Source organism: Mesoplodon mirus, assembly GCF_964341445.2.
Source record: "Mesoplodon mirus genome assembly, chromosome: 18".
Classification (NCBI taxonomy): Eukaryota; Metazoa; Chordata; class Mammalia; order Artiodactyla; family Ziphiidae; genus Mesoplodon; species Mesoplodon mirus.
In genome coordinates, this window is record NC_138994.1 from 25,185,530 (window position 1) to 25,212,370 (window position 26,841).

Genomic DNA, 26,841 nt, shown 5'->3' on the forward strand with positions numbered 1-26,841 from the left:
ATGTTGCTCCACGTGAAAGAAAAATTTCTCTAGGACTCCCCCTCCTGAAACTACCACAGAATGGGAAGTACCCACTAAAGCCCCGGGGAAATGGGTAAAGAATTAAGAGCCTGGAACTAAGGGGATGTTTTCATGAAAAACACCCTCTAGTATGGAGTTATGGCCATGGGCCGAAGTTCCTGATGATATAGGAAATTTATGGTTCTATTATAAATGAAGATTAATTATAGAAAAGCAAATGCTTAGAGCAGAATTGATTGCTAGGATAGGGAGAAAACACTGTCTCAGTTGAAGGAAACAATGAGAAAGGGCATGCAGGGTACATTGTAAATATTTTCGTGGAACCATTGTAAAAGGTTGAAATATTTTAATAGGACATCTAGAAACTAGGGGATATTTTTTTAAAAAAATCTTTATAGAACATTTTGAGGTTTGATTGTGCTAAGATTGTTTGGTCACGTACCTGGTAAAGTAATCAACTACAATATATAAACCTGTGATTGTAAACAATAAAGAAGAGAGAGAAACATGCAATGCTAATACTTTAAGAAGTGTGATAGATTTATTTCCTTCGCCGATGCTATCCATCCCACGGTTATCCCTGGACTCGCTGGAGCTGGACTCCGGCAGTTGGATGTCTCTCGGTGAAGGCGCCTGGGAGACAGAGCTTCGCACTTGTCCCTGCCCGCTGTCTCCGGCGGGCGTCAAAGACCACACGCCCTAGCCGGGTGCCTGAACCAGGACAGTAGGGCTTCCAGCTGGTTTCTGGAGGCGTAGACATCTGGCGATAGTTCTGTCAGTCTGGAGGAACTGTATCAATGGGGTGGTACACCAAGTCTTGGCTGCCTGTTCGCTGCAAGGAGGTTAGCAGGTCATTGTAGAACCCCTGAGCCTTGGCAGAGCAGGAGTTGTGACTGGGTGGGACAGAAGTCCATGGTATGTGCTGCCCTGCATCCCCCTTTCGAGGAACTGTCTCAGATATAAATGAATTTTGGGTCTGATGTGGGCCCCAAACTGGGACAGAGTCAGTTCCTAGAGGGTTCTTGTGAAGGCCAGGGTTTGGGATAAGGCATGAGTTGTTATGGAGGCCTGGTCTCTTGGATAAGCCAGAGCCTTGAGTAAGGGCTGGACCCTTATGGGGGCCAAGATCTCGATTAATTCCTGAGTACTTGTGGAACTTAGGGTCACGGGTATGATCTGAGCTCCTGTAAATTCCAGTATCTTGGGTAAGGCCACATCTCCTTTTGACTTCAGTGGCTTGGGTAAGGCCTGGATTCTTATGGAGGTCAGAATCTTGAGTAAGGCCTTGGCTCCTGCAGACTCCAGAATCTTGGGTCAGACCTGGATTCTTGTAGTCTCCTGAGTCTTGTGTAAGGCTTGAGCCCTTATGGAGGCGAGGGGTTTGCACAAGGCCTGGGCTCTTATGGAGACCAGATTCCTGGCAAAGGACTGAGCTCTTGTTGACTGCAGAGTCTTGGGCAAGGTATGGACTCTTCTGTGGCCCAGAATCTTGGGTAAAGTCTGGACTCCTAGAGACTCCTGAATCTTGGGCATTACCTGTACTCTTGTCACATCCAGAATCTTGAAAAGGGTGTGCGCTATTATGGAAGTGAGTTTTTTGAGAAAGCCCTCAACTTTTATAGAGTACAGGCTCTTGGTTTTGTTCTAGATTCCTATAGACTCGAGAATCATGCATAAAGGCTGAGCTCCTCTGAATGTAAGAACTTTGGAGAAATGATGTGTTCTTGTGGAGGTCAGAGGGCTGGGTGATGTATGGCCTTTTAAAGAAACGTCCATGTAGAGTAGAACCTAAGATCTTCTGGGAGCCAGAATCTTGCGTAATGACTGGATTCTTGTGAAGGTCAGAGTCTTGGGAAAGGCTTGGATTCTTGCAGAGGTAAGGATTTTCGGTAAGGCCTCGAAGATCCTGGAGGACTGGATCTTGAACAAGGCCTGGGTTCTTGGGGAGGCCTGTGTCTCCGGTAAGGCCTGGGGTCCTTTGGAGGACAGAGCCTTGGTTGAGACCTAGACTCTCATGAAGTTCAGGGGGTTGGGGCTAGTTTTGGGTTTGGGAAGTAGTGGATAACTGGGGAGGGATGGGGCCCTGGGGAGAGAGGACAGACTGAGGAGACTTGGAGGTTGGGGGAAAGGTGGGGGTTTGTATTAAGGTGGAGGGCTTCTGGTGGTTGCTGTGTTGATGAAGGACAAAGGATCTGGGAGAAACAAGAGGCAGAGAAAGAGTGCATGGGGGAGGCATGGTGCATGGTGAGCTCTGGGCACTGGTCAGAGAATGGAAGCAAGGTTGAGAAGGTGCATCATCCTTGGAGTACACCAGGAATTTGGGGTAGACTGGAGTCTGGGGATCCATGTTTCTCTTCTCAGACCGGCAAGGGTGGAAGCTACAGTAAGGGAAGGTCTTGGATTGTACAAATTTGTCTTTGGCATCATTTGAGATCTTCCATTCCATATTCCCCAACTCCACGTAACCCAGTATGGATCCTGTGGAGGGCTTGGCACTGTCCCCACTACATTGCTTCAGTGTTTGCTCAGCTGTACCAGAGCTCACCAGACCATGCCCCTCTTGGGGCCTGGAGAGGGTACCCAAGTCATTTCTGGACTACCCAGAGTTCTGAGTGGGACACACATGGAATAAGTTCTGCTTTATGCTGCGGGCATCGTAGACCACATGGCCGGAGGAGAGGCCTTGGCTGAAGGCAGACAAGGTAGAGGGAATAGAATCTAGGATGGGGGTAGGGGTGGTGGAAGGGACTGGAGTGGTCGTCAGGGCCATGACCAGTGCTGGGACAGAGGTTGTGGCAGAGATCGGGACAGGTGCTGGTGTAGGGGCTAGGGCAGGAGTAGTAGCAGGGGCAGAATTTGGGGGAGGGACCAGAGTGCTGGCATGGGTATAGGTCAGATGAGCATGGGTCAGGGTGCAGAGAGAAGTATGGCCCAGGGACTGGACTGGGGCATGTGAGGGGGCCTGGGCTTGGGCCTGGGTTGGGGTATGGGCTGAGGTGTGCTCAGGGCCATGGACCTGGGCAGGGCTGTGCTCAGGGGTGAGGGCTGGGGAGCGGGTCTTGGCTTGGGGGGTAGTGTGCTCAGGGGGGTGGAATGTGGATCAAGTCCGGGCCTGAGGTGGGGCATGCACAGAGGGGTGGTTGAAGGAGAAGGTCTGGGCCTTGGCAGGAGAATGTGCAAGGAGCTGAACTAGGGGGCAGGTCTGGGCCCTGGCTGGGGCCTGGGCTAGGTCATAGTCTGGGGTCTTAGTCTTGCTCTCTTGGGGCAGGCGGAGTGGAACCACGTCCACCTTGCTTCTTGTGCGGAGCTTGGAAGATGTCTCTTACCTGCAGTTAAAGGTGGCTTGGGACTTTAAGGCTGTGACCAGAGGGGCGTCCCCAGCTCCCACTACCCCCTCCTTCCACAGTCCCCGTGGAGCCTCCGTGGAAGCCCGAGCCCGTCCACACTGAGGCGGCATCCAGCAGCACTTAGAAGCCGTCTCATCATCTGTTTCTGGTATCCAGGAGTCAAGGTGTTTTGGGTGCCTGAGCAGGAAGCTCGGGTGATGGCGGAAGCGGGGAGGAACTCTTGAGCGTATGTTCTTGGGACCCACGGAGCAGCGCATGCACATGCGATGGCTGCCTACACAGCTGGCTTGCTTGTCTGCGGGGAAAGGCGAGATAGGACAGGGCCTGGGGTCCTGAGGGGCTGAGAATCAAGGCAGGGATAGAAGAAAGGGGACAGGCCCACATCCCCTGAGCCCACACTGGCGCCCACTTACCTTTGGGGAAAATACGGTTGAAACCTGCCCGCAAGAATCTCTTCAGATGCATCCAGAGCTGAGGGAAGCAAGGGAGGGGGGAGGCGGGGATCAGGGTGAGCCCTGAAATCCAACCCTTGTCCGGCCACACTGCAGTAGCCCTCCCATTTCAGCCCCTTCAAGACCCCAGGGCTCCCCCAACCCCACTGCCCAGATCCTGCCCTCACCAGAGTCACCACATTGATTCACACATTGAGCAAGATGAAGCTGACCAGGATCAGAAGAATTGAGTCTCGTAGGTCCTGCCATTTCCTGGGGGTGGTGCCAGAGCACGGCTGGGGTAGGTAATGGGTTTGCTCAGCCATGGCCTGGTGTCTCAGGACTGCCTGGGTCCCCTGGCCTCCATATATATACTGGGAGCCAGACTGGGTCATAATGGGGCAGGTGGTGGTGTCACAGTGAAGGAGGGGGATGAAAAGGAGGGCCAGGCGTGGCATTCCCTGGTTACCAGGGTCAGGTAAGCTGAGCCTGGACAGTCAAACAGGGCCTGGAGGCCGGCACACCTCCCCTCGAGCAGTCAGTCATTCACTCACCGCCAGCTGACTCACTTGTTCAAATGACACATTCCATCTCTTGGCCCCTCCTGAGACTAGGAAGACCTTGGCCTCAGAGCCCTGTGGAAGGCCTGGCTGGAGTCCAGAGCCCCAGCCTTCTTCATGCCCTTCACTGGGTGTGGAGCTGGACCTGCCCAGATGTGGAACCTCCCAGTTTGGAAGCAGCTTCTTGTATGAGGCTCTTTGGGGACAGGGACAGCTGAGACACAGAGGAGGTGCCCAGAGACCAGTGGTTTGGAGTCTGCAGCTGCAGATCTACTTAGTGCATGGTATAGGACCAGGAGGGGCCTGCTGGCAGGACTGTGGCCACTAAACCAAGGGCACCCTCAGGCCCAGAAGGGGACACTGGCTTCTTATTGCAGGAAGCCAAAGGCAGGGACCCAAGCTGGCAGAAGGAGTGGCGCTTCCAAGCCACAGACCGCCAATGTTTTCTGGACCATGGCGCTCTTTATTCCTCTCTCCATGCCCTGCCGCCCCCCACCCACCCCCATTAGCTGCTGGCCAGTTCATTTTCCCAGTCTGGCTTCTGTGCAGAGAGGGCCTCGAGGCCGAGGTGGAAGGTAGCAGCGAGTTGGCCCGCGCTTGGCTTCCTGCACTTGCCGCTTCAACTCCAGGCTGTCATACACCTGGTAGTTGGCATTTCCCCCTGGGTTCCAGCTGAGTGGCATGAAGGTGGGCGGGGGTGGAGGGTGCTCGGTAGCCTGGACGTCAGGCAGGGTCTGGGAGGGGCGGAGGAGCAGCGCTGACCTGGGAGCCGGGGGCCGCTGGTAGAGGCCTCGGCCAGCACCGTGAGGGAGGCGGAGGCAGCCAGAGGGTGCCGCACAGGCAGCATCTTTGCCCATTCGGCCGGCGGCGCCGCATCTCGTTGGGATCCAGGGAGTAGTTCAAGTGTCCCGTGGAGGGGCGCGGGCTGCGGTTGGGCTGGCTGTGAGCACAGCTGGGGAGGCTCCGTCCGTGGGCCGGGGGGGAGTTGCACTGCCAGGCTTCGGGCCGGCAGCCCCGAGGCACCAGAGCGGATGGAGGCTCAGAGCCCTCCAGACCACGCCGCCGCTGATCCCAGGAGACATACGGGAGATGGCCCCTTGTGGGGTAAGTGCTGTGCCCCCCAGGGACCCATGAGGATTAGGGGGCAGCCATCAGGGAAGTGGTGGAGACGAGGTCCACTGGTCAGTGTCCACGTGGCCCTAGATGCGGGATGGTGAGCAGGGGGCCCCGAAGGACTGCAGCCTTAGCTCGGACTTGGCCTCCACATGCTTGGGCATGCAGTGCAGCTCGGGCGACAGGTAGAGACAGGGTGGTGGCAGGCTGGCCAGGATTCCACCCTGGCGGGCCCAGAGGCCCACATTGGAGGGCAGGCCCATCTGCTGGTAGAGCCCTCCCCAGCACCCCCACGGGTACTTTGGCTGTGGGAAGGAAAGGTCGTCCTCCTCCTCCAGGTAGAAGTCCGGGTCCTCCCAATCAAAGGAGGGCATCGGCCGCAGCTGTGACATCCCGTGGCTGCGATGCGGCCTACGGAAGCCTGAGCGGCTGTAGGGGAATTGTCTGCGGATCTTCGGCCTCCGCTGGTGGGTGCAGGGGCGGCGGCTGCAGCTGCAGCTACAGTTGAGGAGATGATGGTAGGAGGACGAGGAGTAGCAAGTGGGCCGGGCCATTCTCACTTCCACAGGGTCCAGGGTGCAGTGGACGTGGATGTCTTGGGGCTTGGCTGGAGGATGTTTGGGGGAACTTTCACAAGCCTGTGAGATTTCATCTGTGGGAAGCGAGTCCATGAGGGCAGGGCAACTGTCAGAAGAGTTCAGGGTTGGGAACCTGGGGACCTTGGTTTCTAGGGCCCTGGGAATGGCGGGGGTGGGGGGCCCCCTACCTGTCTTCTGTACTTACTTTTCTGATTAATCCAATACATGGCCTTGTCTAAGCCATTCTGGAGCCCATGCCATATCTGGGGTGGGGTGGGGTGGGGTGGGGTGGGGTGGGTGAAAATGGAGGCCAGGCTCTCTACCCTCACCCCCATTCCCAGCCAAGACCGTTGCTGCAGACGGAGGTGCAGTCTGCAGCTGGTTCCTACCCTCTGCCCTCTTCACCCCTACTGGTGGTCCCCAACCATCGCTGACCATAGTTGCTATGCTGATCCCAATGCTGACAAGAATGACAATGCCCAGCAGCAGGAGTAGTTAGTCCTCCGCATTCTGGGTACTTTCTTGGTATTGATGGCAGCACCCCAGGTTGTCATACCAGAGCCGGTTTTCCATGGTGGGGGGGCGTCCTAGGGCCACCTGGACCGTGGGATGCCCCCCTCCCACCAGCCCTGACCCACAGTGAACTCATGCCAGGACCTGGGGACACCCACCAACAGGTGAGGGAGCATGGTCATAATGAGGCAGGTTGCAGGGAGTCACAATGCAGAGGTGGCCAATCTTTCATCCACTCAGCTGGTCCTTTAGGTGGCCGTCTCTGCCCTCGGCTCCCACTACATGGAGCCTAGTCCCCAGAGTTCAGTCTCTCCTTCTGTCTCCATGGGGCCTTGCTTAACTTGATTTGCAAGCATGGTTGCTACAGATGAGAGACAGTCTTCATAGTGACCGGATCATTCATATAGGATTTCCTCCATTTCATTGTTCGAGACATTAGGGCAGCTTATGTAGCCTGTTGGGCTTCTTAGAACTAGCCTGTAGTTCTCTAAAAGTTTCAAGAGAAGCCAGAAATCCAAATTTCTCTGTGAAATATCCACATTTTAAAAGTAGCAAACCAATTCAAATTTTAAACTCTGCTGGCCAACAACATGGGCCAAACAAAACACACCAGTTTGTAACCTCTGATGTATACTGTATAATGCTTTTGTTCTCATCTTCTCATATGATCCTCAGACTAGGGAGCAGATACTATTATTCGCTTCATTTTACAGATGGAGAAACTGAGGCACAGAGCAGTTTAGTAGCTTGTCCAAAGTTTGAGCACCAAAGCTGGAACTTGAGGTTTTTACAGTGTGCTTTTTTATCCTCATTACAAATGCATCCTTTTAGAAAGAACCTTTTTTTATCCTAAAGATAATACATATTACAAAATACAATAAACTACAGAAAGGTCAAAACAAAGAAAAAACGACCACTAGTCCCAACATGCAAACATAAGCACTATTACTTACTGTATTTCCTTACAGAAAAAAAAATTTCCCTATTCATTCAATCAGAGGTACCGGCTGTATAGGTTAGGATCTGTGCTAGGTGCTGGGGATATTACAGTGAACAGCCATAGTTCCTGCCCTCAGAAGGCTTACAATCTAGTTCTTGTTCTTTGTTCCATTCATTGCCAACCTAGATGTGAATATCCAATGGAGCTTCTTCAAGAAGCCAAAGAGTAAATAAGCGGATAGTGCATTTCAGGTGGGCCCAAGACTCCCAGCTGCCCAGTCCCACTTGGGCTTCCTCCCTAGAAACGAAATGAGGAGAGGATTGGACTCCTAGTGAAGCAGTTAAGATGCAGAAAGGGATAGGACTTGAGAGTACTATCAAACTCTCAATTCAACTGGCCGAGGACCTCGGTCTCGGTCCTCTCGTCCTCAAGGAAAGGGGTCGGGAGGGGACAAGTGGTACGTGGCATCCAGAAAGATGACGAGGGTCCACAGGAAGAGGCGGTCCACCACCATGGCCACAAACTGCCAGTCCTCCTTCAGCTGGGGGTAGGAACAGGAGACTGTTCCTGAGCTCCAGACCCCCAGGGAAGGCGGCCCAAAGGCCGTGTACCGCACCCAGGTCCTCCAACCACGGCTTTGAGACAAGGCCGGGCCCGCAGAATAGCAGAGAGCGAAACTGCGGGCGACGGATGTGAGTAAAGAACAAGTCGGAAGCCAGGGGGCGGGACCAAGTGAGGCAAACTTCCAATCAGAAATAAAATCGAGTGCTGGGGGCGGAGCCTAAGTTTGCGGGTGGAGCCAAGGCCACCCAGGCCTTGCCTTAGCCCACCCTCTTTGGAGTCACCGCGTCGTGGTCCTCCTGTTCCCGCAGCTGTTGAGCGGTGTAGCTGATTGAGGAAACGACCTCCCGTAGCTCGGGAGGCAGGCCCACAGCCCGGCTTGGACCATCGATAAATGGCCGCAGGTCCGGGACAGACGGTTCAGGCTGGAACCTGGAAGAGGCGAGTCTGTTTGGCCACGACCGTGGCGCAAAGACGGCCTGTGCGGGTGCTCTAGGCCCCGCCCCAATTCCCTCCTCCAACGCCCATCCAGGTTTCAAAACGTGAGAGAGCCCTTTAGGTTCTCTCTGACAGCGGCGACCTCTCTAGCCTTCCGCAATTCCTCCTATTCCCTTACGCCGGGGCAACAGAAGGGGTACTACAACTCCCATGATGCTCAACCACGACATCCTCCGGGAGCTTAGGACGCCTGCCTCCGCACAGTCTTCTGGGAACTGTAGTTCTCCCTCTCCCTTCTACGTGGGGGATGGGGAGTAAATACTACCTGTTGGGTTTGGGGAAGAGAAAATCTTGTGATGGCTTGCGGATGAAATATTCATCTGTTCCCCGACCCCAGCCACTTCCTGGAGAATCCCTGAGAGGTATAGGAGGTGGCTCCGGTATCTGGTCTCTCTCAGGTTTGGGTCTCTTCAGACCTAGATACGGAGGCAGTTTGTGGATAAAGATCTGCAGAGTAGAAGAAGAGGCGTCTTGGAGGGGGCTCTTATGCTTTCAGACCAGAAGGGAAGCCGCCAACCACCCCCACGGCACGTGCCCATTCCTGTGCATGCGTGCATGCGTCCCACAGATGAAATGCAACTACACAGCCCAAGAGTTCTTAAGTGGGTTAGGAGGCATCCTGACTGGAAAGAAAAGTGCTGAGGGCTTCCACCCTGATAGTACCTAACCCTGAGAATGCTTCCTTGGGACCCACGATGGGCAGTATTGATGAAGAGAGTCTGGGATCTACGCAATGTTAATGATGGGAGGATAAATTTAATTGGGCAACATTTCAACACCCAAAGACCTTGGCACTTTGACACTCTACCAGGAGTTGTAGTTCTCCCTCAGGTCTGTGAAAGGGAAGGTTGAAAGTTGGTGGGAGTGAGGAGCGATACCTGGACAAAAAGCCAAATACTAGGATTGAGAGTTAACACAGGTTGGAGAGGAGATCTTCTTACCTGACGGACCCAAAGGGGCATTTGGTGGGTGTGGGGTGAGCGATGGTGCAGGTTGAGGACTACGATGTTAAGGATGACTGAGAAGGTGACGAGGACCATGGTAAACATGAGGTATTTGATAATGACGGGGACAGACAGGGAGGTCTCAGGCACTTTGTCTGCCAGCAGCAGCAGGAACACAGTAAGGGTCAGCAGGGCAAAGATCGAGAGCCCCATCTGCTCTACTTGGGGGACAGAAGGGAAGGCGGAAGGATTAGGCTTTGCCAGAAAGCAATCTCCCTGGCATAATCAGTGACCGTGTTTCCAGCCCACTCAAGGACAGGCTTTTGGAAAGGCCAACTGCATGCAAATAACTCCTACATTTATACCTCCAACCTGGACTGATTCCCCTAAATTCCACACTTGTATCCACCTGCCTACTTAACCTCTCCATTTGGGTGTCCAATAGACATCTCGAACTTAACATGTCCAAAACTTAATTCCCTCACCACCGACTCCCCCCACAGTCTTCCTCAGTTCATAAATGACAACTCGATCTTTCCTGTGGCTCAGGCCAAATCCCTCGGAATCATTCTCAGCTCTCCTCTCCCTCATCCCATATGCAATCCATACGAAACCCTATTGGCTCTACCTTCAAAATATATCCTGAAACTGATGACTTATCCCATCTACCACTACCATCCTGGTACAAGCCACCATTACCTCAGATCTGAGTTATTATAAAGGCCTCCTCTTTGCTTCATCCTTTGCCCCCCTGCTGACTGTTCTCAACAGAGCAGCCGGATTGATCCCGTTAAAAGGTAAATCAGATCATATCACTCCAGTGGTTTCCCATAGCCTTTAGCATAAAAGTCCTTACTGAAGTCTACAAGGCCTTCCCATTTGCTCTCTGACTACATCTCATACTGTTTTCTCTCTTGCTTACTTCTTTCAGTTATTACTTCATTGGTTATTTCTTGAATATGCAAGGCACACGCCCACCTCAGAGCCTTTGCATTCACTGTTAACTCCTCCTGGTAATTTCTTCCCCCAGATATCTACCAGGGTCATTCTCTCACTTCCTTCAAGTCTTTGTTCAAATATTGATCAAACATTCCCTTTTTAGTGAGGCATTCACTGACCATCCTATTTTTAAATTGCAACCCCTGTGATAAACCATAGCGGAAAAGAATATGAAAAAAAAAAAATATATATAAATGAGTCACTTTGCTGTACAGCAGAAATGAAATACAACATTGTAAATCAACTATATTTCAATAAAATTGTTTAAATAAATAAAGAAATTGCAACCCCTACCCCCATTCTCATCCTCCCCAAACCCTTTTCCTGTTTTTCCTTCTTAGGAATTGACCTCTCCTAATATACTATCTAGGACTACCCTGGTGGCACAGTGGTTAGGAATCCGCCTGCCAATGCAGGAGACGCGGGTTTGAGTCCTGGTCCGGGAAGATCCCACATACCGCAGAGCAACTAAGCCCGTGCACCACAACTACTGAGCCTGTGCTCTAGAGCCCGTGAGCCACAACTACTGAGCCCAGGTGCCACAACTACTGAAGCCCGTGCGCCTAGATTCCGTGTTCCACAACAAGAGGAGCCACCGCAATGAGAAGCCCGTGCACTGCAACGAAAGTAGCCCCTGTTCTCCACAACTAGAGAAAGCCCCCACGCAGCAACAAAGACACAACGCAGCCTAAATTAATTAATTAATTTAAAAAATAATAATATACTATCCAATGGGTTTATTTATTTTGTTTACTGACTGTCTCCCCCACTAGAATATAAACTCCACAAGAGCAGGGATTTTGTCTGTTTTATTCACTGATGCATTCCCAGTGCCTTGCACATTACAGATGTTTAACAAATATTGTTAAATGAATGAATGGGCCAACCCCTGTAGCAGGAACTATATAGCAAATCGAAGGATCTGAAAATGAAACGTAGTATATAAGAATATGCCAGGTGGCTGGTTATTACTGTGGCATACAACAGGCACTGAAAACTTCATGGAAGGTATTGAAATAAATAACTATTATGGTCTGTTCTACTTTAGTCTTCTAATATTGGGTCCCAAGATTTACCTTGCTCCAGGAAGAAGGAGAAGTTACATGTGGAAGTGTGTTCTAGAGATGCATCACTCTCCTTCCCTAGACTGAGAGAGGGCTTGATTACACAGAGAAGGAAAGCGTGTGTTTTTTGTTTGTTTTGTTTTGTTTTTCAGGCCACAGCAGTAAAAGCCCAGAATCCTAACCACTAGGCTACCAGGGAACTCCCAGGAAAGCATGTTTTGAATATGAGTGTTTAGGATATCAGTCTCTGAATCAGACTAGTACTAAGCAGGGTTGGAATAGCAACACTGCCTCTCTCTGTGTAATGTCAGGTGAATGACTTCAACTCACTTAGCCTCTGTGAAACGGGAAGACAATTCAGTACTTACCTCACAGAGTTGTGAAGATTAGAACTGAGTTAATATATGTAACACATTGTTTGTATTATCTTATAGCAAGTGCTTAAAATTAGAAAAGACTATACCTACACTTACACAAAGCTTACAGAGTACCAGGCATAGTTCTATTAACTCAGTTAATCCTCAAAATAGTCCTATGGGGGAGGGACAACGACTGTCCTATTTCCAGATCAGGACACTAAGAGATTAAGGAATTTGCCCAAGGTTACTCTGTTAGCATATTGTGCTGTCTCCCAGAGAAATGTTGGCTATTATTTCCAAGGGAGATAGGAGGTTAAGGTACTAGTAGGCGGCATTTGACAAGTGGGGGAGGGAGGATGCCAGGAATGGGGAAAGGGAAAGGAAGCGTTAGCTAAGCCTGGGAGTTTGTTGGTCAAAGGAGTGGCAGTTCCAAGGATGAGATCCTAGGACTCTGAAGGGAAGAGTTCAGAAGTTACTGGGTGCAGAGAAGTGAGCAGCAGAGGGGAGGTAGAGCTTGAGGTTGGAGGGGAAATCTGGATGCAAAGGCAAAGGTTCTTCCTGAAAGGAAAACCTGAGTCAGATTGCTGAAGCACAGTTCATGAAGGCTTCAGTTGGCACGAAAACCTTCCCTGTATTATAGGCGAAGAGGAAGAACCCGAGCAATTGGTAAGAAGGACTGCTGGGCCCCTTCCCCTCTTACCTGCATCCGGTGGCAGGTAGAAGACGAAGATGGCCAGAAGAGTGATGAGGATGCGTGGGGCAATGACGTTGACCACGTAAAAGAGAGGCTTCTGGCGAATGATGAGGTAGAAGGTGACTTCTTCACGCCGTCTTCCCCCCCCTCCCCTAGGATCCACTGGAGGCTGGATTAGCTGAGAAGCCTTGTGAATAATCTCCCATTGACCATTCTCGTGGGGGGCGGGGGAGGGAGAAGAGAAGGTGACACAGATGTGGAACCTGTCTTTGTTGGTGCCAGATACGGCTATCATTTTTTTTTTTTTTTTTTTTGCCTCACTGCACCACTGCGCTGCTTGTGGGATCCTAGTTCCCCAACGAGGGATTGAACCCAGGCCCTCAGCAGTGAAAGTGTGGAGTCCTAACCACTGGACCGCCAGGGAATTCCCAGATATGGCTTTCTCTGCCACATCCTAGAGCAGGGGGGACTGATGTAATAAGGGGCTAGCTACGGTCCCTGGGCTGGACAGCCCATCTCTAATAAATCTGAGCAAGTCTCAATTTCCATAACCATAAAATATAGACAGTTACACCTATCTTGCTGAACCCACAGGGACTCACTGATGGAGTATATTTATCAGCCTGTTAGAAACTGGAAATCATAAAGCCCATGGACATGGGAGCCATGCCCACTCACCAATAAAGGTGCCTTCATGAATGTGCACTTCCTGCCGCTCCTGCCCATCGGGACCCAAGCCGGTCTGCAGACTGACTTCTGAGCTGTCATAGCTATAGGAACTGAACACCATGGTGCAGTTCTGCCAGTCAAAGGGGAAGTAGGTGACCGGGATGGAGTGGAGAGTCACTAGAGCTGCCAGAGAGCTGGTCAGGGCTGGGGGAGTTGGGGAGGTCACAGGGCAGACAGGGGTCAGAGGATGTGGGGCACTAGGGAGATAGGGACCACCAGGGGAAGATCCCAGAGAAGTGGAGTCACAGAGGAATAAGAAGGTTATGCGGGGAGGTCATGGACAATGGAGGGGGGCGGTCACTGAGGAAGACTGGAAGTCAATGAAAGTGGACAGAGAAGATGAAACTCAACGGAAAATCAGAAGGGTAAGAGAGACGTGAGGGTCATGGGGATAATGGAGGAGGGATATCCGAGTGAGGCTTTCTAGGAGCACCTTGAGCTTCCCAGGTGGGGCCCGGACACCTGGATGCTGCAGCTTCTGCGACAGGTGCCCGGGGGCTGCCAGGGCACGGAGCCGTCGGAGGACACCACGATGCTGATGTCCAGAGCAACGTCAACATTTCTGTCGTTGCTTCAGGGAAAGAATCTTCTCATCTGGGATCAGGCCCCTCCCTCCGGAGGCCGCGCCCCTCCAGAGGCCCTGCCCCACCTCCCAGACTTTGGGAACATCTTTACTTGTTTAGGAGCACCACTTCTGGTAGCCACACGGATTCGGCAGTGATGCGGAGTGAAGCGATGCCCTCGTGCTCCTCAGGGTCCCAGCTCAGCCTGTCGTCAGTCCACTCCTAGGGAAGCAGAGGCTGAGGGGCCGTCTGGGGCTGGGGGCTGGAAGAAGTCTTGGGATGTGCGAAGGAAGCCCAGGCAGGGAATGCAAGGGAGGAGAGCCGCGCAGGCATGGTCTGTGGTTCCGGAGGCCGGGGCTCTGTTTAAGACTCCAGCTACACTCTTTGGGACCCTATCAACTAATTTCCCCTTCTCTCTCATCGGGCCCCAATTTCTTTTTTCTGTAAAAACGAGGGGGTTGTACGCTAGCCTCTAAAACAGTGGTTTTCAAACTGCAGTTAACGACCCTTTTCATAGGTCCGGAATCAAATGAGTGGCCCCAAACCAGTGTTAAAAAATTTTTAGAATGAAAAATGCATGGAATACAGCTCCCATAGTAAAGACAGGTATTGTTTCCTGAAGCTTCTGTTTCAGTTATAAATGTGTTTTCTGAGGTCGTGATGCAAAAAAAAAAAAAAAATCTTACTGGGCGGGACATTCGAGGAAATTGTAAAGGCAGCGGGACGCCCGCCCTTTCCACCCTGCGGGGGTCTCCGTACCAGGTCTAAGGAGACCTTTGTGCTCATCTCCTCATCCTTCTCGTTCTAGAAGGGAAAAGTTTAAAGGGTAGATATGATGGCAGTGTAGGGAAATGAGGGGCTCGGTGGGTAAACTCTCCCTGGAAACTCCCCTCTTTTTCTGAGTCGCACCCTCTTCGGTTCAAGCCCCACCTCCTATAAACTGCGTTGGCTTAAGCTCCGCCTCTATCTCGTAAACGTCCTGCTGGCCATACAGCCAGCCAGTTAGTTCATTTATCTGTCCCAGCCCCAGCCGGAGTGAATCTCTGCCCGCTGTTGTTTATTGACCCTGTCCGGCACCAAGGTCCGCCCCAGCCTGTGACCCCGCCTCAAGGTCCGCTCTCTGGCCTGTCCATCGGCCCCAGCTCCACTTTGAGATCCGCCCACAGGCCCGTTCATCATCCTGCCCGGCTCAATCCTGGCCCGTCCAGCAGCCACGCCCACAGCTTGTCCATTGGTCCGATTTCGACCCAATCTCTACTAATGGCCCGTCAGTCACCCAGCCTGGCCTCGCCCCGGACCCCGTCCCCAGTGGTCCCTTGGTACCGCCCTGCCTAAAGCCACGCATCCCAGCCGGCTCGTGGGCCAGACCTCAACTCCCCGCGTGCGCCCTCACCAGGCTGATTAATTGCGCTAGGCTGAGACCAATGCTGACCCCGATGCGGTCTCCCACCTCCCGCGCCGGCCTCACCGAGCTATCATAGCCCGAGAAAAGTTTCTCGCGGACTCGGCTGTCTGCCTCCGAGCCGCGGGCGCCTGGAGGAGGAGAGAACTGAGTGAAACCCTGGTGCCCGGCCACGACCTCTGGCCCTGTCACTGTCCCTTTGAGGCCCAGACTTACCCGGGGCGAAAGGCGCCCCCAACGCCCCCAGCAGCAGCACCAGCGCCCCTGGGGTCATAGCCCGCAGCGTCGCTCAGTGAGTCCCCTTGGGTGAGCCGCCAGGACAGCAGCGCAGGGGAAGTGACGAGGCGCCCAGGAATGTGCACCTGTTATTGGGGGGCAGCCACTAGCCTACCCGCCCCGCCCCTGGGACTTCATCCCTCCCCGAGCAACTGCCAAAGCCTGCTACCCACAGATGGCAGACAACACTTCAATTGTATAAATCGTCTTTAATTGAGAAAGCATGGAGTGGAGACTGGTCCCCCGGGAGCAGAGCCTTTTTGGGTACCTAACAGCCAGCTGAGGTAAAGCAAGTTCTATTCAGTGAGAAGCTGGAGGGGTGTATGTGGTCTAGAGACCAAGAGGCCCTCACCCTCCTTGGCCTGACCTGTAGGGGAGAAGGGTGGGACTTATTGCTGAATTGGTATCTCCTCATTTGAGGGGGCTCAAAGCTATGTCCCATTTGTCTTTTTTTATTCTAGACCCATTACCCTAAAGACCTCAGCTTTAAAGGGGACCTGGAAGGAATTCCTGCTGAGGTAGCTAAGTGTTCATGTCCCTCCCAACCCAGGCACAGGTCCAGCCATGCCATGGCTCTGGCCCCTTTCCCATCCTAGCTGCCCTTCTATGAGCCAGGGATTCCTTGTGAAACTCCTCTGCCCTTCCTCAGCCTCTGTTCCCTGGCAGGACCCCAGCTGAGTTGCAGGAGCTAGAAACTGCATGTAAAAAAATAAGGTTAGCATTCTATAGGAAGAATAAGATTTTTGGAAAATTGTCTAGGGAAAACAAGAAGTGGTTCTTGATCCATCCAGAACTTAGTTCTTTGTGAATCATAGCTGGCTCCTTTCCAGAGCTCCTGCTTAACAGGTATCAATAGAGAAGGTGGGAGCGTGGGTCTAGAACTCTTAATCTAGAGCAATAACATGCCTATATAGGCTCTAGTTCCATCCTAGAGGGAAGGGCTGAGAGTCGTGGTCTATGTCCTAGAGCTGAGATTCAGAAGGAAGTAATCCGCTCGACAGGAGGTGTGCCGGCCTCCGGGCCCTGTTTGACTGTCCAGGCTCAGCTTACCTGACCCTGGTAACCAGGGAATGCCACCCTGGGCCCTGCTTTTCGTCCCCCTCCCTCACGGTGACCCCACCACCTGCCCTATTATGACCCAGTCTGGTTCCCAGTATACATATGGAGGCCAGGGGACCCAGACAGTCCTGGGATGTCCGGCCATGGGTGAGCAAACCCATTACTGAGCCCAGCCGTGCTCTGGCACCACCCCCAGGAAATGCCAAGACCTAGGAGACTCAATTCTTCTGATCCTGGTCAGCTTCATCTTGCTCAACGTGGGGATCAACGTGGTGACTGGTCAGGGCAGGATCTGGGCAGCGGGGTTGGGGGAGCCCTGGGGTCTTGAAGGGGCTGAGATGGAAGGGCTGCTGGGGTGTGGCCGGACAAGGGTTGGATTTCAGGGCTCACCCTGATCCCGGCCTCCCCCCTCCCCTGCTTCCCTCAGCTCTGGATGCAACTGAAGTGATTCTTGCGGGCAGGTTTCAACCATATTTCCCCAAAGGTGAGTGGGCGCCAGCATGTGCACAGGGGATGTGGGCCTGTCCCCTTTCTTCTATCCCTGCCTTGATTCTCAGCCCCTCAGAACCCCAGGCCCTGTCCCATCTCGCCTTTCTCCACAGACAAGCAAGCCAGCTGTGTAGGCAGCCATCGCATGCACTGCTCGGTGGATCCCAAGAACATGTGCTCAAGAGTTTCTCCCCACTTCCGCCATTGCCCAAGCTTCCTGCTCGGGCACCCAAAACACCTTGACTCCTGGATACCAGAAACAGATGATGAGACAGCTTCTAAGTGCTGCTGGATGCCGTCTCAGTGTGGATGGGCTTGGGCTTCCACGGAGGCTCCACGGGGACTGTGGAAGGAGGGGGTAGTGGGAGCTGGGGACGCCCCTCCAGTCACAGCCTTAAAGTCCCAAGCCACCTTTAACTCCAGGTAAGAGACATTTTCCAAGCTCCGCAGAATGAGCAAGGTGGACGTGGTTCCACTCTGCCTGCCCCAAGAGAGCAAGACTAAGACCCCAGACTATGACCCAGTCCAGGCCCCAGCCTGGGCACAGACCTGCTCCCCAGTGCAGCTCCCTGCACATGCTCCTGCCAAGGCCCAGACCTTCTCCTCAGGCCATCCCACTGAGCACACGCCACCCCCAGGCCGAGACCTGCTCCCGAGGCCACGCCCATGAGCACACTTCCGCCAAGACCCAGGCCTTCTCCCTAGTGCACCCCACTGGGAACACTCCTGCCAAAGCCCAGACCTTCTCCTCCGCATACCCCTCTGAGCACGCCCAACCTCAGGCCCAGACTTGCTCCACATTCCAGCCCCCTGAGCACACCACCCCCCAGGCTCAGACCCCCTCCACAGCCCTCACCCCTGAGCACAGCCCTGCCCAGGCCCATGGCCCTGAGCATACCTCAGCCCATACCCCAGCCCAGGCCCAAGCCCAGGCCCCCTCACATGCCTCAGCCCAGTCCCTGGGCCACACTTCTCTCTGCACACTGACCCATGCTCATCTGACCTATACCCATGCCAACACACTGGTCCATCCCCCAACCTGTGCCCCAATCCCTCCCCCAACTTCTGTCCCTGCTACTACTCCTGCCCTAGCCACTACACCAGCACCTGTCCCGATCTCTGCCACAACCTCTGTCCCAGCGCTGGTCATGGCCCTGACGACCACTCCAGTCCCTTCCACCACCCCTACCCCCATCCTAGATTCTATTCCCTCTACCTTGTCTGCCTTCAGCCAAGGCCTCTCCTCCGGCCATGTGGTCTAAGACGCCCGCAGTGTAAAGCAGAACTTATTCCATGTGTGTCCCACTCAGAACTCTGGGTAGTCCAGAAATGACTTGGGTACCCTCTCCAGGCCCCAAGAGGGGCATGGTCTGGTGAGCTCTGGTACAGCTGAGCAAACACTGAAGCAATGTAGTGGGGACAGCGCCAAGCCCTCCACAGGATCCATACTGGGTTACGTGGAGTTGGGGAATATGGAATGGAAGATCTCAAATGATGCCAAAGACAAATTTGTACAGTCCAAGACCTTCCCTTACTGTAGCTTTCATCCTTGCAGGTCTGAGAAGAGAAACACGGATCCCCAGACTCCAGTCTACCCCAAATTCCTGGTGTACTCCAAGGATGATGCACCTTCTCAACCTTGCTTCTATTCTCCGACCAGTGCCCAGAGCTCACCATGCACCATGCCTCCACCATGCACTCTTTCTCTGCCTCTTGTTTCTCCCAGATCCTTTGTCCTTCATCAACACAGCAACCACCAGAAGCCCTCCACCTTAATACAAACCCCCACCTTTTCCCCAACCTCCAAGTCTCCTCAGTCTGTCCTCAATCCGCAGGTTCCCATCCCTCCCCAGTTATCCACTACTTCCCAAACCCAAAACTAGCCCCAACCCCCTGAACTTCATGAGAGTCGAGGTCTCAACCAAGGCTTTGTCCTCCAAAGCACCTCAGGCCCTTCAAAAGGCTGTAGAGTTTCCAGAAACCCAAGGCTTACACCAAATCCAGTCCTCCACAAGAACCAAGGCCTTATCCAAGACCCAGGCCTCCACAAGAACCTAGGCCTTACCCGAGACCGAGGCAGCCCCAAGAACCCAGGCCTTGCTCAAGATCCAGGCCTCCACAAGCTTCGAGGCCTTACCCAAGACTCTTACCTCTGCAAGAATCCAAGCCTTTCCCAAGACTCTGACCTTCAGAAGAATCCAGTCATTACCCAAGATTCTGCCTCCCAGAAGATCTTAGGTTCTACTCTACATGGACGTTTGTTGAAAAGGCCGTATCACACCCAACCCTCTGGTCTCCACAAGAACACATCATTTCTCCAAATTCTTTATATTCAGAGGAGCTCAGGCTATATGCATGATTCTGGAGTCTATAGGAATCTAAAACAAAACCAAGAGACTGTACTCTATAAAAGTCAAGGCCTTTCCCAAAAAACTCGCTTCCATAATAGACCACACCCTTCTCAAGACTCTGGATGTGGCAAGAGTACAGGTAATGCCCAAGATTCAGGAGTCTCTAGGAGTCCAGACTTTACCCAAGATTCTGGGCCATAGAAGAATCCATACATTGCCCAAGACTCTGCAGTCAACAAGAGCTCAGGCCTATGCCAGGAGTCTGGTCTCCATAAGAACCCAGGCCTTGTGCAAACCCCTCGCATCTATAAGGGCTCAAGACTTACGCAAGACTCAGGAGACTACAAGAATCCAGGTCTGACCCAAGATTCTGGTGTCTGCAGAAGCCAAGGCCTTACTCAAGATTCTGACCTCCATAAGAATCCAGGCCTTACCCAAGCCACTGAAGTCAAAAGGAGATGGGGCCTAACCCAAGATGCTGGAATTTACAGGAGCTCAGAATATACCCATGACCCTAACTTCCACAAGTACTCAGGAATTAATTGAGATCTTGACCCCCATAAGGGTCCAGCCCTTACTCAAGACTCTGGCTTACCCAAGAGACCAGGCCTCCATAACAACTCATGCCTTATCCCAAACCCTGGCCTCCACAAGAACCCTCTGGGAACTGACTCTGTCCAAGTTTTGGGCCCACATCAGACCCAAAAGTCATTTATATCTGAGGCAGTTCCTCGAAAGGAGGATGCAAGGCAGCACATACAATGGATTTCTCTCCCACCCAGTCAGAACTCCTGCTCTCCCAAGGCTCAGGGGGCCTACAATGACCTGCTAACCTCCTCGCAGCGAACAGGCAGCCAAGACTGGGTGTACCACCGCATGGATACAGTTCCTCCAGCCTGACAGAACTATCGCCAGATGTCTACACCTCCCAAAACCAGCTGGAAGCCCTACTGTCCTGGGTCAGGCAACCGGCTAGGGCGTGTGGTCTTTGACGCCTGCCAGAGACAGTTCAGAGCAGGCAGGGACAAGTGCGAAGCTCTGTCTCCCAGGCGCCTTCACCGAGAGACATCCAACAACTCCCCGGAGACTGTCAAGGAGTGGGGTTATCAGTGTGTGATGAGAAACTTAGAAAAAGAGGGGACAGATAAGCATGAGGAATAAAGAGACAAGAGAATTGTTCTGCGGGTCTTTGAAGACATCCACCCCAGCCCCATCCCACAGGGCCTGATGAGGACCTAAACTATCCCTGCTTTCCCTCCATCGCTGTCTAGCTAAAGCTGTTATCCCCAAGGCCCTACAGCTGCTACTGTCAATTACAGTAGCCACTAGCCAAATGCCTATTAGAATGTAAATTAGTTAAAATTAAGGAAAATTAATTGTTAAAAATTAAGTTAAAAATTATTTCTCAGGGAACAGAATTTCCCTGGCATCCAATTCTGTTCCCTGGTAGTCCAGTTGTTGGGACTTGGTGCTTTCACTGCTGTGCCTGGGGTTCAATCCCTGGTTGGGGAACTCAGACCCCGCAAGCTCCATGGCTTGGCCAAAAAAAAAAAATTCTGTTCCTCAGTGCCATGATCTTCTAAGTGCTCAGTAGCCACATGGAGCTAGTGGCTACTGTATTGGACGGCACAGATTTAGAACATTTCCATCATCATGGAAAATGCTACTGAGAGCAGTGCTTTAGAGTTTAGAGCAATTTTCCTTTCCCTGTCACCCACCCCCAGAATCTTAAAGCTCCCCCAGAGTGCAGAGAACTTAGTTCTTTTTAGGGTGGCTCAGAAGCCACCCTCTGGGGAGGAGGTAACATGTAGGGATGGATGCCCAATGCCTGATTTCCCCAGACTGTGAGAAAGAGCCCAGGCTTCAGTTTTCCTCATCTGGTCTCTTGAGTCACGACCACATGTATGGAAACTTGCCCCCACATGCTGGGCTGTGTTTGGGGCTCTTGGTTACTGAGGGAGAAGACCTCTCTTTGTCAGTGAGTAGGAAACCTTGTGTTTTAGGCTCCCCAAATTGAGGCCTGGATTCTGAGGGTCCCCTCCTTCATAGGCCTCTAATTTTTTCGAGGTGTCTGCACTTAATTTTCTTGCCCATGGACTTAGGCCTAGTTCACTGTGGAGACAGAACCCTGGGAAAAAGGAATGTAAGAATTCCTGGTCCAGTATGCATTGGTCTAATCTGTGAGCATGTCTCTGGTGTCCTATCTTTCTGTCCTATTATTCTGGCTCCTAGTTTCATCCTGGACTTAAGCTGTGTCCATGATAGCACTGTTTGCTGAAAGCCATTTCCTTCCCCTGATAATTTTTCATCGCCCTGCCCTAGCCCAGCTGGGGTTTCCTCTGGCCTTGACTTTCAGTCCTGATAACTCTTCTGTATACATACATAGGCTGCGAGATTCCAAAGTGTTTTCCCTGCCACCACTTGTGTGTCTGAGGTGGGCAACACTAATATGTCCCTTCGCTGAGTCAGATGTCCATCCCTGGGTCACTACATGCACACTATCGGCGTGTTCTTGTCTAACGTTACCACCACCGATTCCAAGGAGATACGTCCCAGCTGGAGAGCCCATTTCCAACACCTCTCTGGCTCAGCTCCGACCTTGGGCAAGTCATGTGCAACCTTTCTAGGCTTGCAGTCTCATCTCTATCTGAAGTTATAATTGCACGCAAGAACCCTTCTAGATTCAAATGACCAGGGTGCCTCTACTCCCAAGTGAGATGTAGAGTCCCCTATTTCCCCGCATGCCCTAGTGTATGCCCCTCATTATTGTTTGCTATTCAGATCCATCCTATTAGGCCTCTGTTCTAACCCCAAGGAGTGTTTGTGCGGTTGACCTGACCTTGTAAAGACACAGAATAGTTTATCTCTATAGAAACTACAACTTCCATCAGGCACTACTTCAAGGGAACGGGAAAGGATGTGGGTGCGTGGCCCCAACGCCCTGGTAGCTTTGAAGACAAACTACAACTCACAGGATAGCCGCGAGACCTCCGCAGAGCGAAAGGAGTGACTGAACTCTGACTGGAGGCCGGGCTGGTCCGGAACCACCCCGACAGTCTCCCAAAAGAGGCGTGGTTATAATTTAGGGGCGTGGCCTTGCCGGCAGCAGGAAGAAGTTACCTGTTGAATCTTCCTCTCCATTCACTTCCCAGCCTTTGTAGCTAACGCTAAGAGGGAAGCCGCAAACCACTACCCTCTTCTGAAAAAGAGGTAAGAGGACGTAGGCAAGGGGCAGTGAAGGAGGCTATTGCATTCCTTCAGAGGGGTCAAACAGCTACTTTCTACCTGCTGAGTCAGGTGAACCGTTCCATGGGGACGGGGACCAGCATATGAGGAAAGGGCAAGGACGGAGGAGGTATTTATTTGTTCGCTTTCAAGACTAAATATAGGGCCCTTCGTCTGCAGACCCATTGGCGCACTGTGTCTTGGGAACTCTCCTGGCCTCTGGAAGAGCAAAGAATGGGGGCCAGTTTTCCGCAGCAAAAGGTACGGCCCGTCTGGGCTTCCTCCCCTCTGTGTATTTCCTAGCTCCAAAACGACAGAGCCATATGGCTTCTGCGGTCTGGGGGAGTGCTCCCTGGTGGGGCCCACCGCGCCCAGCCCCTGCCCGGCCGCTCACGGACATCGACTTCTGCTCTGGGGAACAGCAGCAAGAACTAACCCAGCTGATCCAGGAGCTGGGTGTGCAGGCGAGCTGGAGTGAAGGTCCCAAGCCAGGACCAGATCTCCTCCAGGCCAAGGACTTTGCTTGGTAAGTAACCATCCCAGCCTTCGGAAACTTGCAGCTCTCAGCTCCGCCTCACCCTGCCCCAGCCCTGGATCACGCCTTTTACGATCCCTTCTCTTTCCTTAGGTCAACGTGGTGACTCTGGTCAGGGCAGGATCTGGGCAGTGGGGTTGGGGGAGCCCTAGGGTCTTGAAGGGGCTGAGGTGGGAGGGCTGCTGGGGTGTGGCCGGGCAAGGGTTGGATTCCAGGGCTCACCCTGCTCCCGGCCTCCCCCGTCCCCTGCTTTCTTCAGCTATGGAGGCATCTGAAGGGACCCTTGCGGGCACTTTTCAATCATATTTTCCCCAAAGGTGAGTGGACACCAGCGTGTGCTAAGGGGATGTGGGCCTGTCCCGGTCCCATCTCGCCTTTCCCCGCAGACAAGCAAGCCAGCTGTGTAGGCAGCCATCGCATGTGCATGTGCTGCTCCGTGGATCCCAAGAACCTGTGCTCAAGAGTTCCTCCCCGCTTCCGCCATCGCCCAAGCTTCCTGCTCGGGCACCCAAACCACCTTGACTCCTGGATACCAGAAACAGATGATGAGATGGCTTCTAAGTGCTGCTGGATGCCGCCTCAGTGTGGACGGGCTCGGGCTTCCACGGAGGCTCCACGGGGACTGTGGAAGGAGGGGGTAGTGGGAGCTGGGGAGGCCCCTCTGGTCACAGCCTTTAAGTCCCAAGCCACCTTTAACTGCAGGTAAGAGACATCTTCCAAGATCCGCAGGATGAGCAAGGTGGATGTGGTTCCACTCCGCCTGCCCCAAGAGAGCAAGACTAAGACCCCAGACTATGACCCAGCCCGGGCCCCAGCCCGGGCCAAGACCTGACCCCCATTTCAGCTCCCTGCGCATTCTCCTGCCAAGGCCCAAATTTTCTCCTCCTGAGCACAAGCCCCCCCCACCCCCACCAGGCCGAGACTTGTTCCTGAGGCCACGCCCATGAGCACACTTCCTCCAAGGCCCAGGCCTTCTCCCTAGATCACCCCACTGGGAACACTCCTGCCAAAGCCCAGACCTTCTCCTCCACCCACCCCTCTGAGCACGCCCCACCTCAGGCCCAGACTTGCTCCACATTCCAGCCCCCTGCGCACACCACCCACCAGGCTCAGACCCCCGCCCCAGCCCTCAGCCCTCAGCACAGCCCTGCCCATTTCCATGGCCCTGAGCATACCTCAGCCCATACCCCAACCCAGGCCCAAGCCCAGGCCCCCTCACATGCCCCAGTCCAGTCCCTGGGCCATACTTCTCTCTGCACCCTGACCCATGCTCATCTGACCTATACCCATGCCAACACACTGGTCCATCCCCCAACTTCTGCCCCTGCTACTACTCCTGCCCTAGCCACTACACCAGCACCTGTCCCGATCTCTGCCACAACCTCTGTCCCAGCGCTGGTCATGGCCCTGACGACCACTCCAGTCCCTTCCACCACCCCTACCCCCATCCTAGATTCTATTCCCTCTACCTTGTCTGCCTTCAGCCAAGGCCTCTCCTCCGGCCATGTGGTCTAAGACGCCCGCAGTGTAAAGCAGAACTTATTCCATGTGTGTCCCACTCAGAACTCTGGGTAGTCCAGAAATGACTTGGGTACCCTCTCCAGGCCCCAAGAGGGGCATGGTCTGGTGAGCTCTGGTACAGCTGAGCAAACACTGAAGCAATGTAGTGGGGACAGTGCCAAGCCCTCCACAGGATCCATACTGGGTTACGTGGAGTTGGGGAATATGGAATGGAAGATCTCAAATGATGCCAAAGACAAATTTGTACAGTCCAAGACCTTCCCTTACTGTAGCTTCCATCCTTGCAGGTCTGAGAAGAGAAACACGGATCCCCAGACTCCAGTGTACCCCAAATTCCTGGTGTACTCCAAGGATGCTGCACCTTCTCAACCTTGCTTCCATTCTCTGACCAGTGCCCAGAGCTCACCATGCACCATGCCTCCCCCATGCACTCTTTCTCTGCCTCTTGTTTCTCCCAGATCCTTTGTCCTTCATCAACACAGCAACCACCAGAAGCCCTCCACCTTAATACAAACCCCCACCTTTCCCCCAACCTCCAAGTCTCCTCAGTCTGTCCTCTCTCCCCAGGGCCCCATCCCTCCCCAGTTATCCACTACTTCCCAAACCCAAAACCAGCCCCTGAACTTCATGAGAGTCTAGTCCTCAACCAGGGCTCTATCCTCCAAAGGACCCCAGGCTGTTCAAAAGACTGTAGAGTTTCCAGAAACCCAGGACTTACCCCAAATCCAGTCCTCCCCAAGAACCAAGGCCTTGCTCAAGATCCAGGCCTCCACAAGCTTCCAGCCCTTACCCAAGACCCTTACCTCTGCAAGAATCGAAGCCTTTCCCAAGACTCTGAACTTCAGAAGAATCCAGTCATTACCCAAGATTCTGGCTCCCAGAAGATCTTAGGTTCTACTCTACATGGACGTTTCTTTAGAAGCCCATATCTCACCCAACCCTCTGGTCTCTGCAAGAACACATCATTTCTCCAAACTTCTTACATTAATAGGAGCTCAGGCTTTATGCACGATTCTGGAGTCTATAGGAATCTAGAGTGAAACCAAGAGACTGTACTCTATAAAAGTCAAGAGCTCTCCCAAAAAGCAGGGTTCCATAATAGCCCACACCCTTCTCAAGATTCTGGATGTGACAAGAGTACAGGTAATGCCCAAGATTCAGGAGTCTCTGGGAGTCCAGACTTTACCCAAGACTCTGGGCCACAGAAGAGTCCATACATTGCCCAAGACTCTGCAATCAACAAGAGCTCAGTCCTTTGCCAGGAATCTGGGCTCCATAAGAACCCAGGCCTTGTGCAAACCCCTCGCATCTATAAGGGCTCAAGGCTTACCCAAGACTCAGGAGACTACAAGAATCCAGGTCTGACCCAAGATTCTGGTGTCTGCAGAAGCCAAGGCCTTACTCAAGATTCTGACCTCCATAAGAATCCAGGCCTTACCCAAGCCACTGAAGTCAAAAGGAGATGGGGCCTAACCTAAGATGCTGGAATTTACAGGAGCTCAGAATATACCCATGACCCTAACTTCCACAAGTACTCAGGAATTAATTGAGATCCTGGCCCCCATAAGGGTCCAGCCCTTACTCAAGACTCTGGCTTATCCAAGAGACCAGGCCTCCATAACAACTCATGCCTTATCCCAAACCCTGGCCTCCACAAGAACCCTCTGGGAACTGACTCTGTCCAAGTTTTGGGCCCACATCAGACCCAAAAGTCATTCATATCTGAGACAGTTCCTCAAAAGGGGGATGCAGGGCAGCACATACCATGGACTTCTGTCCCACCCAGTCACAACTCCTGCTCTCCCAAGGCTCAGTTGGCCTACAATGACCTGCTAACTTCCTTGCAGCGAACAGGCAGCCAAGACTGGATGTACCACCCCATTGATACAGTTCCTCCAGCCTGACAGAACTATCGCCAGATGTCTACGCCTCCCAAAACCAGCTGGAAGCCCTACTGTCCTGGTTCAGGCACCCGGCTAGGGCGTGTGGTCTTTGACGCCCGCCAGAAACAGCAGGCAGGGACAAGTGCGAAGCTCTGTCTAGGGCGTGTGGTCTTTGACACCCGCCAG

General features: G+C 53.1%; 1 protein-coding gene and 3 pseudogenes across 5 annotated transcripts; 2 read left to right on the top strand and 2 right to left on the bottom strand.

Moving 5' to 3' along the window:
- Positions 1-595: 595 nt before the first annotated feature.
- Positions 596-6,638, bottom strand: LOC309793372 (annotated as a pseudogene). The gene is made up of 8 exons: positions 6,486-6,638; positions 6,256-6,313; positions 4,856-6,124; positions 4,354-4,555; positions 3,782-3,839; positions 3,348-3,663; positions 1,090-2,897; positions 596-765 (listed from the first exon to the last, which is right to left on the bottom strand). The product of its transcript is annotated as an uncharacterized misc_RNA (transcript).
- A 552-nt stretch (positions 6,639-7,190) lies between these two features.
- Positions 7,191-15,590, bottom strand: LOC309793627 (acetylcholine receptor subunit beta-like; the record flags this gene model as incomplete). Of its 2 annotated transcripts, XM_082604255.1 has the most annotated exons (11): positions 7,191-8,044; positions 8,349-8,496; positions 8,828-9,009; positions 9,504-9,727; positions 12,629-12,838; positions 13,301-13,448; positions 13,814-13,922; positions 14,027-14,136; positions 14,674-14,718; positions 15,308-15,447; positions 15,533-15,590. In XM_082604255.1, 11 exons carry the CDS (start codon positions 15,588-15,590, stop codon positions 7,931-7,933), a joined length of 1,488 nt encoding a protein of 495 aa, XP_082460381.1. In that variant the 3' UTR covers positions 7,191-7,930. The 2 variants fall into 2 exon arrangements, with proteins under 2 accessions (XP_082460381.1, XP_082460382.1); XM_082604256.1 differs by lacking the exon at positions 14,674-14,718.
- Positions 15,591-16,794: 1,204 nt separating this feature from the next.
- On the top strand, positions 16,795-20,391 carry LOC309793373 (annotated as a pseudogene). Its single transcript has 5 exons — positions 16,795-16,798; positions 17,079-17,135; positions 17,254-17,270; positions 17,779-18,956; positions 19,110-20,391. The product of its transcript is annotated as an uncharacterized misc_RNA (transcript).
- Positions 20,392-20,406: 15 nt separating this feature from the next.
- LOC309793374 (uncharacterized protein SPEM3-like) lies at positions 20,407-26,676 on the top strand (annotated as a pseudogene). Its single transcript has 6 exons — positions 20,407-20,602; positions 23,092-23,180; positions 23,345-23,362; positions 23,511-23,568; positions 23,638-23,888; positions 24,215-26,676. The product of its transcript is annotated as an uncharacterized protein SPEM3-like (transcript).
- Positions 26,677-26,841: the final 165 nt, after the last annotated feature.